The sequence below is a fragment of the Mustelus asterias genome, chromosome 13 (assembly GCF_964213995.1).
Source record: "Mustelus asterias chromosome 13, sMusAst1.hap1.1, whole genome shotgun sequence".
Lineage (NCBI taxonomy): Eukaryota > Metazoa > Chordata > Chondrichthyes > Carcharhiniformes > Triakidae > Mustelus > Mustelus asterias.
In genome coordinates, this window is record NC_135813.1 from 54320922 (window position 1) to 54333800 (window position 12879).

Sequence of the window (12879 nt, forward strand, 5' to 3'; positions counted from 1 at the left end):
ATCCTTCGAGGTCCTACTCTCTCCCTTGTTACTCTTTTGCCCTTTATGTATTTGTAGAAGCTCTTTGGATTCTCCTTTGCCTTATCTGCCAAAACAATTTTGTGTCCCCTTTTTGCCCTCCTGATTTCTCTCTTAACTCTACTCCTACATCCCCTATACTCTGTTCAAGGGATTCGCTTGATCCCAGCTGCCTATGCACGTCATGTGCCTCTTTCTTCTTCTTGACCAGGGCCTCAATATCCCGAGTCATCCAGGGTTCCCGACATCTGCCAGCCTTGCCCTTCACTCTAAGAGGAATGTGTTTACCCTGAACCCCAGATAACACACTTTTGAAAGCGTGCCACTTACCAGACATCCCTTTGCCTTCCCACAGACTCTCCCAATTAACTTTTGAAAGTTCCTGCCTGATACCATCAAAATTGGCCTTGCCCCAATTTAGAATATTAACTTTTGGGACAGACCTATCATTCTCCATAGCTATCTTAAAACTAATAGAATTATGGTCACTGGTCCCAAAGGGATCCCTCACTACACTGCTGTCACCTGCCCTTCCTTATTTCCCAAGAGGAGGTCAAGTTTTGCCCCCTCTCTAGTCGGGACATCCACATACTGAATGAGAAATTCCTCCTGAATACGCTCAACAAATTTCTCTCCATCCAACCCTCTAATACTATGGCTGTCCCAGTCAATGTTGAGAAAATTAAAATCTCCGACTATTACCACCCTATTTTTCTTGGAGCTATCTGTAATCTCCTTACATATTTGCTCCTCAATTTCCCACTGACTATTTGGGGGCCTATAGTACAACCCTATCAAAGTGATTTCCCCCTTCTTATTTCTCAGTTCTATCCATATAGACTCAGTGGCCGAACCCTCGGATATATCCCCTCTCAGTACGGCCGTGATGCTTTCCCTAATTAAAAGTGCAACTCCCCCTCCTCTCTTACCTCCTGTTCTATCTTTCCTATAGTATCTGTACCCTGGAACATTAAGCTGCCAGTCCTGTCCCTTCCTTAGCCATGTTTCAGTAATTGCTATAATATCCCAGTCCCACGTACCCATCAATGAGTTCATTTGCCTTGCCCTTCAGGCCTCTTGCATTGAAATAAATGCAGTTTAATCTGGACTTCCCTTGCTCTCTGTCTTGCTTCTGTCTGACCTGTCTGGTACTAGGGTTACTGTGGAGATGCCGGCGTTGGACTGGGGTAAACACAGTAAGAGTTTTAACAACACCAGGTTAAAGTCCAACAGGTTTATTTGGTAGCAAATACCATTAGCTTTCGGAGCGCTGCTCCTTCATCAGATGGAGTGGAAATCTGCTCTCAAACAGGGCACAGAGACACAAAATCAAGTTACAGAATACTGATTAGAATGCGAGTCTCTACAGCCAATCAAGTCTTAAAGATACAGACAATGTGAGTGGAGGGAGCATTAGGCACAGGTTAAAGAGATGTGTATTGTCTCCAGACAGGACAGCCACTGAGATTCTGCGAGTCCAGGAGGCAAGCTGTGGGGGTTACTGATAGTGTGACATGAACCCAAGATCCCGGTTTAGGCCGTCCTCATGTGTGCGGAACTTGGCTATCAGTTTCTGCTCAGCGACTCTGTGCCGTGGTGTGTCGTGAAGGCCGCCTTGGAGAACGCTTACCCGAAGATCAGAGGCTGAATGCCCGTGACCGAAGTGCTCCCCCACAGGAAGAGAACAGTCTCGCCTGGTGATTGTCGAGCGGTGTTCATTCATCCGTTGTCATAGTGTCTGCATGGTTTCGAGACGAACATCTCGCCAAGGCCATCCCCACACCCCCACTTCTTGCCTTCAAACAACCGCACAACTTCAAACAGACCACTGTCCGCAGCAAACTACCCAGCCTTCAGGAGAACAGTGACCACGGCACCACACAACCCTGCCACAGCAACCTCTGCAAGAAGTGCCGGATCATCGACACAGATGCCATCATCTCACGTGAGAACACCATCTACCAGGTACACGGTACCTACTCTTGCAACTCGGCCAATGTTGTCTACCTGGTACGCTGCAGGAAAGGATGTCCCGAGGCATGGTACATTGGGGAAACCACGCAGAGTCGCTGAGCAGAAACTGATAGTCAAGTTCCGCACACATGAGGACGGCCTAAACCGGGAATCTCACTGGCTGTCCTGTCTGGAGACAACACACATCTCTCTTTGTGTCTCTGTGCCCTGCTTGAGAGCAGATTTCCACTCCATCTGACGAAGGAGCAGCGCTCCGAAAGCTAATGGTATTTGCTACCAAATAAACCTGTTGGACTTTAACCTGGTGTTGTTAAAACTCTTACTAGGATTACTGACATTGCCTTTACTAATTAAAGTATTCTCTTTAACTTCCATGCTGTCCTCAAACTTCTCTTCTGTCTCCCTACTGCTTTGGATCCCACCCCCCTGCCAAACTAGTTTACACCCTCCCGAGTGGCTCTAGCAAATCTCCCCGCCAGGATGTTAGTCCCCCTTCAGTTCAAATGTAACCCGTCCCTCTTGAACAGATCAGCCCTTCCCCAGAAAAGATCCCAATGATCCGAAAATCTAAATCCCTGCCCCCTGCACCAGCTCTCCAGTCATTCATCTGCCTAATCCTCCAATTCCTACTCTCACTAGCACGTGGTACCGGTAGTAGTCCTGAAATTACTACCTTCGAGGTCCTACACTTTAGTCTTCTGCCTAACTCTCTATATTCACATTTCAGGACCTCATTCCTTTTCCTACCTATGAGTTGAAGAATCCCAAATCAATCAGGAAATAGAGATTTTAATTCCGCAAGAGCCCCCCAGGTCAGAAACTCCAAAGTGTTTTATGAAGCTCGCCTGGTTCATAAGTTTTGCGTCTTGAATTTGGCTAGGATAAGCATGATGTGTTTCACTTTAGGTATGATTCAAATGACCCACTAGACAGCTTTTATCAAACAAAGTTTATTTAATAATATAGTTAACATGTATGGAAAGAAAATCAGCAATAATTTTTATAAACAAAAACAAAGCAATCATGATAATGTATAACCCTTAACAAATATATCTAAGATGTTCCAATCAAACAAAACTCCCCCAAAAAAACCCTTTTCACAGGTTTAACACAGCTGGTTAACTAAAAACAAGGCTTTTGCCTCCGTGGAGTAGAGAATCTGCTTCTGGTGGCTTGGCCAGAGCCTCTCCCTAATGCTCATGTCATACTGGAATTGAGTCCTTTGCTTCGAGAATTGAAACTCTGACCTCTCGGGCTTGTAACTGCTAGCAGCCCTCTCGATACGCCCAGAACAGTCTGACGTCAGAACTGCTTCCCAGAACACCAGGGTGAGGCTCTGGCCAAGCCACCAAAAGCAGATTCTCTACTCCAGGTAGGCAAAAGTCTTGCTTTCAGCTAACCAGCAGAATTTCCAAAACCGGAGAGAGAAAGAAAGAGACACTGTTTTCAGTCTGATGTCCCTTCTAAAACTAACTCTGCAGCCAAATGGAAAATGAAACCTTCAATTCACTAGGAAGGAAAAAAAACTGTCCAGAACACATGACCTTCCTTCTAACAATGCAGGGTCATAAAACAACCCAGAGTAAAAATAAACAAACCCCATTTAAACCACTGAAGAAGCAATAAAAGGGCTTCTATAGACAACGCAGCAACACTGAGAGCTGCAGAGAACATGATTTAAAAAAAAAAAATCTCTTAAAGGTACACTAACATCACAGCTGTTAGAGAGGACAAGCATACACCTCCTAATTCAACAATCACAGATTTCAGTCTGTGTCTACATATCGGGATTCAAGTGAACCCTAGTGTTGTGGGAAAATTACCACCGGAGTCAGACTGGAGGTTCAATAATACAGCTTTATTTTGGACACGAAGCTTCAAGGGAGAAAGCACTGGTACTCCGCAGTACTTGGCAGCTACCCTCTCAATAATACAATAGGAGTTGAGCATTTTTATACTTTTCATACAATAGGTAGTCCGGACATTAGCCATTTAACACATCGTTATAGTTGAGTAGGCAGATCATGATGATCGATAGTTAACACATCGTTACAATCAGACAGATACAGACATGGGCATTTAACATCGCATTGTTTCATAGAATGGATACATTTCCTCTATCAATGACTAGTTTCAGTCTATACATACAGTGATTGGTTTTCCTGCATTTATGTATTTCTGTTCTCATCTATGGCTAATCTCTTTATTAGACCTTATTGTCCTGGGTCTGTCCTTATCTTTAAAGTGCCTCAAGCTCTTACTGGCTTCCTGCAGTATTTGTTCCCTGCATGTTTAACTTTAAATAACTGTCTGTGCTGCATGTTTTAATTTTAAGTAGCTAAAAGTCAGTGCCTACTTAATGTCTCTTTCCAGGTAACCATTTTATGTGCCAGGCAACCATTTTGTGTGTCAGGTACCCATCTTTGTGATTTTTCCCACTACACTAGTTAATGTCCACCATCTGCATACAGTTGAATACATTTAGTGTACATTTCATTAACTCACAAGTACACAAGAATAGAAGCAAGCCACCAGGTCCTTCAAGCCTGTTCTGCCATTCAATACGATCATGACTGATCTCTGCCGGCCTCAACTCCTGATTTCTGTGCCATTTCCCCATAGCCCCCTGTTCCTCGATATGTCAAATATTTATCCACCTCCACTTCTAATGATCCAGCCTCCACCACCCTTTGGGGCAGAGAATTCCAGAGATTCACCACCCTCTGTGAGAAGAAATTTCGACACATCTCACTTTTAAATGACCAGCCCTTTGTCTTGTAGCTATGTCCCCTTGTTTGAGACTCTCCCAATGGTGAAACATCTCACCATCTACCCTGTCAAGCCCCCTCTAGATCTTATATATTTGAATAAAGTCACCCCTCACTCTTCTAAACTCCAAGGAATATAGACCCAGACTATTTAGTCTCTCTTGATAGGACAACCCTCTCATCCCAGGATTTAGTCTGGTGAAATTTAAGTTTAAGTTTATTTATTAGTATTACAAGTAGGCTTACATTAACACTATAAAATTTCCTTTGGATTGCCTCCAATGCCCATAAGCTATCAGACCATAAGACATAGGAGTAGAATTAGGCAACTCGGCCCATCGAGTCTGCTTCGCCATTCAATCATGGCTGATATTTTTTAAATCCCCATTCTCCTGTCTTTTCCCCATAACCTCTGATCCCCTTATTAATCAAGAACCTATCTATCTCTGTCTTAAAGACACTCAATGACCTGGCCTTCACAGCCTTCTGCTGCATAGAGTTCCACAGATTCACCACACTCTGGCTGAAGAAATTCCTCTTCATCTCTGTTTTAAAGGATCGTCCCTTTAGTCTGAGGTTGTGCCCTCTCAGACTAAAGGGACGATACTTTAAAACAGAGATGAGGAGGAATTTCTCTGAGGAATGTCACTATATCCTTTTTAGGTAAGGGGACCAAAACTGTACGCAGTTTTGGTCCCCTTTGAGGTCTCATCAACACGCTGTACAATGGCAACAAATCCTCCCTATTTTTAAACTCCAACCCCTTTGCAATAAAGGCCAATATGTTGTTTGCCTTCTTAACTACTAGTTGGACCTGCTTCCTCACTTTTTGTCATCCATGCACTAGAACACCTAAATCACTCTGTACTTCACTTACCTGTGTTCCAGGAGGCAGTCACACCCCTTAGATTAAATACCTTGAATTCAGCCAGTGGTCAGGGACAGGAGGGTGTGGCTGCGAGTCAGGCAGGTAGAGGGATCCAGGAGGTAGGGTTGCAGGAGCCTCAGTCCCTGAACTTGTCCAACAGGTTCGAGATTCTTGCTCCCTGTGTGGACGGGAATGGGTACTGCAAGGAGGATGAGCAAACTGACCACGGCACCGTGATACAGGGAGCCGTTCAAGTAGGGGGAGAAAAAAGAAATGTAGTCGTAAATGGGGATAGTACAGTTAGGGGCATTGACACTGGATCAAGAATCCCGAAGATTGTGTTGCCTGCCTGGTGCTCGGGTTCGGGATATCTCATCTGGGCTGCAGAGGAACTTGGAGTGGGAGGGTAAAGATCCAGTTGTCATGGTCCACGTAGATACCAATGACATAGGCTGAACAGGAACAAAGGTTCTGCTAAGGGAGTATGAACAGCTAGGAGCTAAATTAAAAAGCAGAACCAAAAAGGTAATAATCTCTGGATTGTTTCCTGAGCCACGAGCTCATTGGCACAGAGTCAATAAAATTAAGGAGGTAAATACGAGGCTCAAAGATTAGTGTGGGAGGAATGGGTTTGAATTCATGGGACATTGGCACCAGCATTGGGGTAGAGGGGACCTGTTCCGATGGGATGGTCTTCATCTAAATCATGCTGGGACCATAACTAGGGCTGTAGATAGGGCTTTAAACTAAATAGTTGGGGGGAAGGTTCAGTTGTATAGAGAATTAGAAAATCAAAGTTAAAGGAGAGGGGAGAAGAGCAGGTTAATGATGAGGACTTTCAACTAGTTAAAGGAGCAGAGGGCTCAGGTAGAAAATCAGGTTGGTAGTGGATCCCAAGAAAAGGAATGTGTGGAATGTCTCAGTGATGATTTTTTGGAGCCGCTTGTGACAGAGCCTACTAGGGAACCAGGAATTCTGGATTTGGTGATGTGTGACGAGGTAGACTTGATTAGGGAACTTAAGGTGAAGGAACCCTTAGGGAGCAGTGACCACAATATGATAGAATTTACCCTGCAGTTTGAGAGGGTATCAGATGGTATCAGATGTAACAGTATGACAATTAAATAAAGGTAACTGCAAAGACATAAGGGAGGAACTGGCCAGAGTTGATTGGAAAGGGAGCCTAGCAGGGAAGACAGCGGAACAGCAATCGCAGGAGTTTTTGGGGGTTATTCGGGAGGCACAACAGAAATTCATCCCAAGGAGGAGGAAACATGCTAAGGGGAGAATGAGGCATCGATGGCCGACGAGGGAAGTCAAGGACAGCATAAAAGCAAAAGAAAAAGCATACAAAATGATGAGGATTAGTGGGAAGTCAGAGGATTGGGAAGCCTTTAAAAGCAAGCAGACGACAACTAAAAAAGCAATAAGGGGGGAGAAGATGAAATATGAGTGTAAGCTAGCTGGTAATATAAAAGAAGATAGGAAGAGTTTTTTCAACATATAAAAGGTAAGAGAGAGGCAAAAATAGACATTGGACCACTGGAAAATGAGGCTGGAAAAGTAATAATAGGAAACAAAGAAATGGCAGAGGAACTGAATAGTTACTTTGCATTACCAGTCTTCATGGTGGAAGACACCATGTCTTTTTATGAGGTATAGAAACATAGAAAAACTACAGCACAAAACAGGCCCTACGGCCCCACAAGTTGTGCCGAACATATCCCTACCTTTTAGGCCTACCTATAACCCTCCATCCTATTAAGTCCCATGTACTCATCCAGGAGTCTCTTAAAAGACCCTATTGAGTTTGTCTCCACCACCACTGACGGCAGCCGATTCCACTCGCCCACCACCCTCTGTGTGAAAAGCTTCCCCCTAACATTTCCCCTGTACCTACCCCCCAGCACCTTAAACCTGTGTCCTCTCGTAGCAACCATTTCCACCCTGGGAAAAAGCCTCTGAGAGTCCACCCGATCTATGCCTCTCAACATCTTATATACCTCCATTAGGTCTCCTCACATCCTACGTCTCTCCAAGGAGAAAAGACCGAGCTCCCTCAGCCTATCCTCATAAGGCATGCCACTCAATCCAGGCACCATCTTTGTAAATCTCCTCTGCACCCTTTCAATCTTTTCCACTTTATGTGGAAACATTTACGTGGAATCTTTACCGTGGAACATTCCTTGTTCCAGGCCTACCCAGGTCCCCTCCCACAACTTCTTTACCGGTACATCGATGACTATTTTGGTATCGCTTCATGCTCTCGTCCAAACCTCAAACAATTCACGAACTTTGCTTCCAGTTTCCACCCCTCCATTGCCTTCACCTGGTCCAACTCAGACACTTCCCTTCCCTTCCTGGACCTTTCTGTTCTCCATTTCCGGCAACAGACTATCTACCAATATCCATTACAAGCCCATTGACTCCCACAGCTATCTGGACTACAGCTCTTCACAGCCCACATTCTGTAAGGACTCCATCCCTTTCTCTCAGCTCCTTCGCCTCCGTCGCATTTGTTCCACTTTCCAAAGTGGTGATTCTAATATGTGCCCCTTTTTCCTCAAGCGTGGGTTCCCATCCACAGTTGTCGACAGGGCCCTCAACAGCGTGCAGTCCATCTCCTGCGCCACGACCCTCACCCCCTCCCCTCCCTCCCAGAACAAGGGGAGAGTTCCCCTTGTTCTCACATTTCACCCCGCCAGTCTCCGCATGCAAAGCATAATCCTCCACCATTTTCGCGATCTCCAGTGTGATACCACCACCAAACACATCTTCCCTTCATTCCTGCTGTCAGCATTCCACAGAGACCCTTCCCTCCAGGATAACCTAGTCCACTCCTTCACTATATCCAACACTTCTCCCGTCACTCATGGCAATTTCCCATGCAATCGCAGAAGGTGTAACACCTGTCCCTTTACCTCTTCTATGTTTACCATCCAAGGCCCAAAACATTCATTCCAGGTTAAGCAGCATTTCACTTGTACCTCTTTCAATTTGGTCCATTGCATTCGCTGCTCCCAATGTGGTCTCCTCTATATTGGAGACACCAAGTGTAGACTGGGTGATCGCTTTGCTGAGCACCTTCGGTCTGTGCGCAATCAGGACCCTGACCTTCCGGTTGCTTGCCATTTTAACACACAATCCTGCTCCCATGCCCACATGTCTGTCCTTGGCTTGCTGCAATGTTCCAGTCAAGCTCAACGCAAACTGGAGGAACAGCATCTCATCTTCCGGCTAGGCACTTCACAGCCTTCTGGTCTCAACATCGAATTCAGCAACTTCAGATGATTTGCTCTACCCCACCTCGACCCCTTTGTTTTCATTCTATTTTATTTAATTTTTTACTGTTCTCTACCTTTTATTTCTTTATTGTCTTTCTTCATTTTTCTTCCCCCGCACTCTTTCCCCCTACTTCATCCCCCTTCCCTTACCTTTTCTCCTCCCCGCTTCCCCGTTTCTACATTCTACCTCTGTCCCATCTTTTCCACCACCGCCCCCTCTCCCCCAACATCTTCATCTGTCACAACTTACAGCTTCTCTGCCGTTTAGCCATTCACACCCTTTATTCTCTCTGTGGACAGCTATTAGCAGTCTTTTCCCCTGGTTGCTGTGGCTATGATTCATCTTTCATTCCCTCCCCCTGCAGTATAAATATCTCCCACTTTCTATTCCTTTTAGCTTTGACAAAGGGTCATCTGGACTCGAAACGTCGGCTCTTTTCTCTCCTTAAAGATGCTGCCAGACCTGCTGAGATTTTCTAGCGTTTTCCCTTTTGGTTTCAGATTCCAGCATCCGCAGTAATTTGCTTTTAACCAGTGGGATGCCAGAGCTCCAGGAAAACCAGGGGCACAGGTGAGTGTTGTGGCCATCACTAAGGAAAAGGTTCTGGGGAAACTGAAAGACCTGAAGGTGGATAAATCACCTGGACCGGATGGACTACACCCCAGGTTCTAAAAGAGATAGCTGAGGAAATTGTGGAGGCATTGGTGGTGATCTTTTAGGAGTCACTGGAGGCAGGGAGGGTGATGTGGAGATGCCGGCATCGGACTGGGGTGAACACAGTAAGAAGTCTCACAACACCAGGTTAAAGTCCAACAGGTTTATTTGGTAGCAAATAATTCCAGTCCCAGAGGACTGGAAAGTAGCTAATGTAACACCGCTGTTTAAGAAGGGAGGGAGGCAGCAGACAGGAAATTATAGGCCGGTTAGCCTGACTTTGGTCATTGGCGAGAATTAGCGTCCATTATTAAAGACGAGATCGCGGAGTACTTGGAAGTGCATGATAAAGTAGGACTGAGTCAGCAGGGCTTTGTCAAGGGGAGGTCATGTCTGACAAATCTGTTCTTTGAGGAGATAATAAGGATGTTAGATAAAGGAAAACTAGTGGGTGGGATTTATTTAGATGTCCAAAAGGCCTGTAACAAGGTGCCGCATAGGAGACTATTAAATAAGTTAAGAGCCCATGGTGTTAAGGGTAGGATCCTGGCATGGATAGAGAATTGGCTGACTGGCAGAAGGCAGAGAGTGGGGATAAAGGGGTCTTTTTCAGGATGGCAGCCGGTGACAAGTGGTGTGCCTCAGGGGTCAGTGCTGGGACCACAACGTTTCACACTATACATTAACGATTTGGAAGAAGCAACTGAAGGCACTGTTGCTAAGTTTGCAGATCATACAAATATATGGAGAGGGACAGGTAGTATTGAGGAAGCAGGGGGCTGCAGAAGGACTTGGACAGGTTAGGAGAGTGGGCAAAGAAGTGGCAGATGGAATACAATGTGGAAAAGTGTGAGGTTATGCACTTTGGAAGGAGGAATGGAGGCATAGACTATTTTCTAAATGGAAAAATGCTTAGGAAATCAGAAGCACAAAGGGACTTGGGAGTCATTGTTCAAGATTCTCTTAAGGTTAACGTGCAGGTTCAGTCGGCAGTTAGGAAGGCAAATGCAATGTTAGCATTCATGTCAAGAGGGCTCAAATTCAAGAGCAGGGATGTACTTCTGAGGCTGTATAAGGCTCTGGTCAGACTCCATTCGGAGTATTATGAGCAGTTTTGGGCCCCGTATCTAAGGACGGATGTGCTGGACTTGGAAAGGGTCCAGCCGAGGTTCACAAGAATGATCCCTGGAATGAAGAGCTTGTCATATGAGGAATGGTTAAGGGGTTTGGGGTCTGTGCTCGTTGGAGTTTAGAAGAATGAGGGGGGAATCTTATTGAAACTCACAGGATACTGCGAGGTCTGGATAGAGTGGACTTGGAAAGGATGTTTTCACTAATAGGAAAAACTAGAACCAGAGGTCACAACCTCAGGCTAAAGGGATGATCCTTTAAAACAGAGATGAGGAGGAATTTCTTCAGCCAGAGAGTGGTGAATCTGTGGAACTCTTTGCCGCAAAAGGCTGTGGAGACCAGGTCATTGAGTGCCTTCAAAACAGAGATAGATAGGTTCTTGATAAATAAGGGGATCGGGGTTATCGGGAAAAGGCAGGAGAATGGAGATGAGAAAAATATCAGCCATGATTGAATGGCGGAGCAGAGTCGATGGGCTGAGCGGCCTAATTCTGCTCCTATGTCTTATGGTTTTACCTACAGTTTCTCTCCATTTAGATAATAATCTGCCTTTTGATTCTTCCTACTTAGGTGCATGACCTCATACTTCCCCACATTAAACTCCATTTGCCAGGTTTTCGCCCAATCCATCTATATCCCTTTGCAGAATCACAATATCCTCATCACAAATTGTCTTCCCACTTAACTTTGTATCATCGGCAAATTTGGAAACATTACATCTTGTTCCTTCCTCCAGGTCATTAACGTAAATAGTGAACAATTGCGAGCCAAGTACTGATTCCTGCGGTACTCCACTAATTGCATCTTGCCACCCTGAATCGGATCCATTTATTCCAACTCTTTATTTTCTATGTGACAGCCAGTTTTCAATCCATGCTAACACACTTCCTCCTGTTCCCTGGGCTTTTACTTTATGCACCAGCCCCTTATGCAGCATCTTATCAAATGCCTTTTGGAAATCTAAATACACTACATCTACAGGTTCCCCTCTATCTACTCTCTCTGTTACATCCTCAAAGAACTGTCACTCTGTCACCCAACTCACTGCAGAAAATAATTTTTCCTCATGTACTTTTGTTTGTTTTTGCCAATCACCATGAGTCTCTTCATATCAGTGAATAGATTGAAGACCAGTTTCTTCCTATTCCATCCCATCCAGGTTCCTCAGGATTCTGAACACTTCTATCAAATCTCCTCCCCTCCTTGTCTTCTCCAAGGACCCCAGCTTCTCCAATCTATCCATTTAACTGACACATTTCATCCCTGGCGTCACTCTCACAATCTTTTCTTCACTTTCTACAATGTCAATTCATGCTCAGAATTGGATACAATTGTCCAGTGGAAGCTCACGTTTTAAAAAGGTTCATCGTAACCTCCTTGTTTTTGAATTCTTCTACTATAAACCCAGGATCCTACAAACCTTTTCAAATACTTTCTATTGGACAATGCCACCGATCAGTGTGTATTTCACAGCAATCTCTCCAGTATTAAAATGTCTGTAGTCCTATAAACAAGTCCTTCATAGCAGAGGTTCCACCAGCAAACCTAACGTAGCCAATAAAATTTAACACCATGACACCAACAGCACCGACTTGCACCGAGGTTTCATTTTTTTCCGCACTAACAATTTACATACCTTCCCACACAGCTCAAACAAACACAGTCTTGGGGATTTAATACAAACATCACATGACTCACCTTCTTGGGGCACTGGATATCCCGGGCCAGGCTCATGAGCAAGTCATGGGAAATGGGGTCCACCAAATTGGGGAACGCCGTGTGTTTATAGAGAACATCGTTTAAGGATGAGCTTTCCAGACCCAGATCCTGCACAGGAGAGAAGGCAGCTAATTAGCAACTTGGAAGATTGGCCAATCCAGTCACACAGTCACATGCTGACCTTTACCCTCTGAGTTCTCCATGCTTCTCTAACTCTGACCTCTCATGCTCTCCTAATATCCTTCTACGACTTCAGAACTGGGTAGGGTGCTCTGGGAAGATCGGTAAAAGGTGGCGCTATGGAACCATTCCATGAGAATGCAGAATCATGGAGTCCCTATGAAGAGAGATTTCAATATTGCCTTACAGGATACCAGATAAACTATAGTTGCAACTTTCCTGAGTGTAATGAGATGGAAAACCTTCACTCTATTACAAAAAGTCCAAAGATTTGTGGGTTAA

At 44.9% G+C, this 12879-nt stretch overlaps 1 protein-coding gene across 1 annotated transcript in view; it reads right to left on the reverse strand.

The window, feature by feature from the left end:
- Positions 1 to 12521, reverse strand: part of LOC144502629 (leucine-rich repeat-containing protein 75B-like) — a 68480-nt gene extending 55959 nt beyond the window's left edge. Inside the window, exon 1 of the mRNA XM_078226783.1 lies at positions 12397 to 12521. Coding sequence (XP_078082909.1) covers positions 12397 to 12432 — 36 coding nt within the window. The 5' untranslated portion in view covers positions 12433 to 12521. The remainder of the gene's footprint in view (positions 1 to 12396) is intronic.
- Positions 12522 to 12879: the final 358 nt, after the last annotated feature.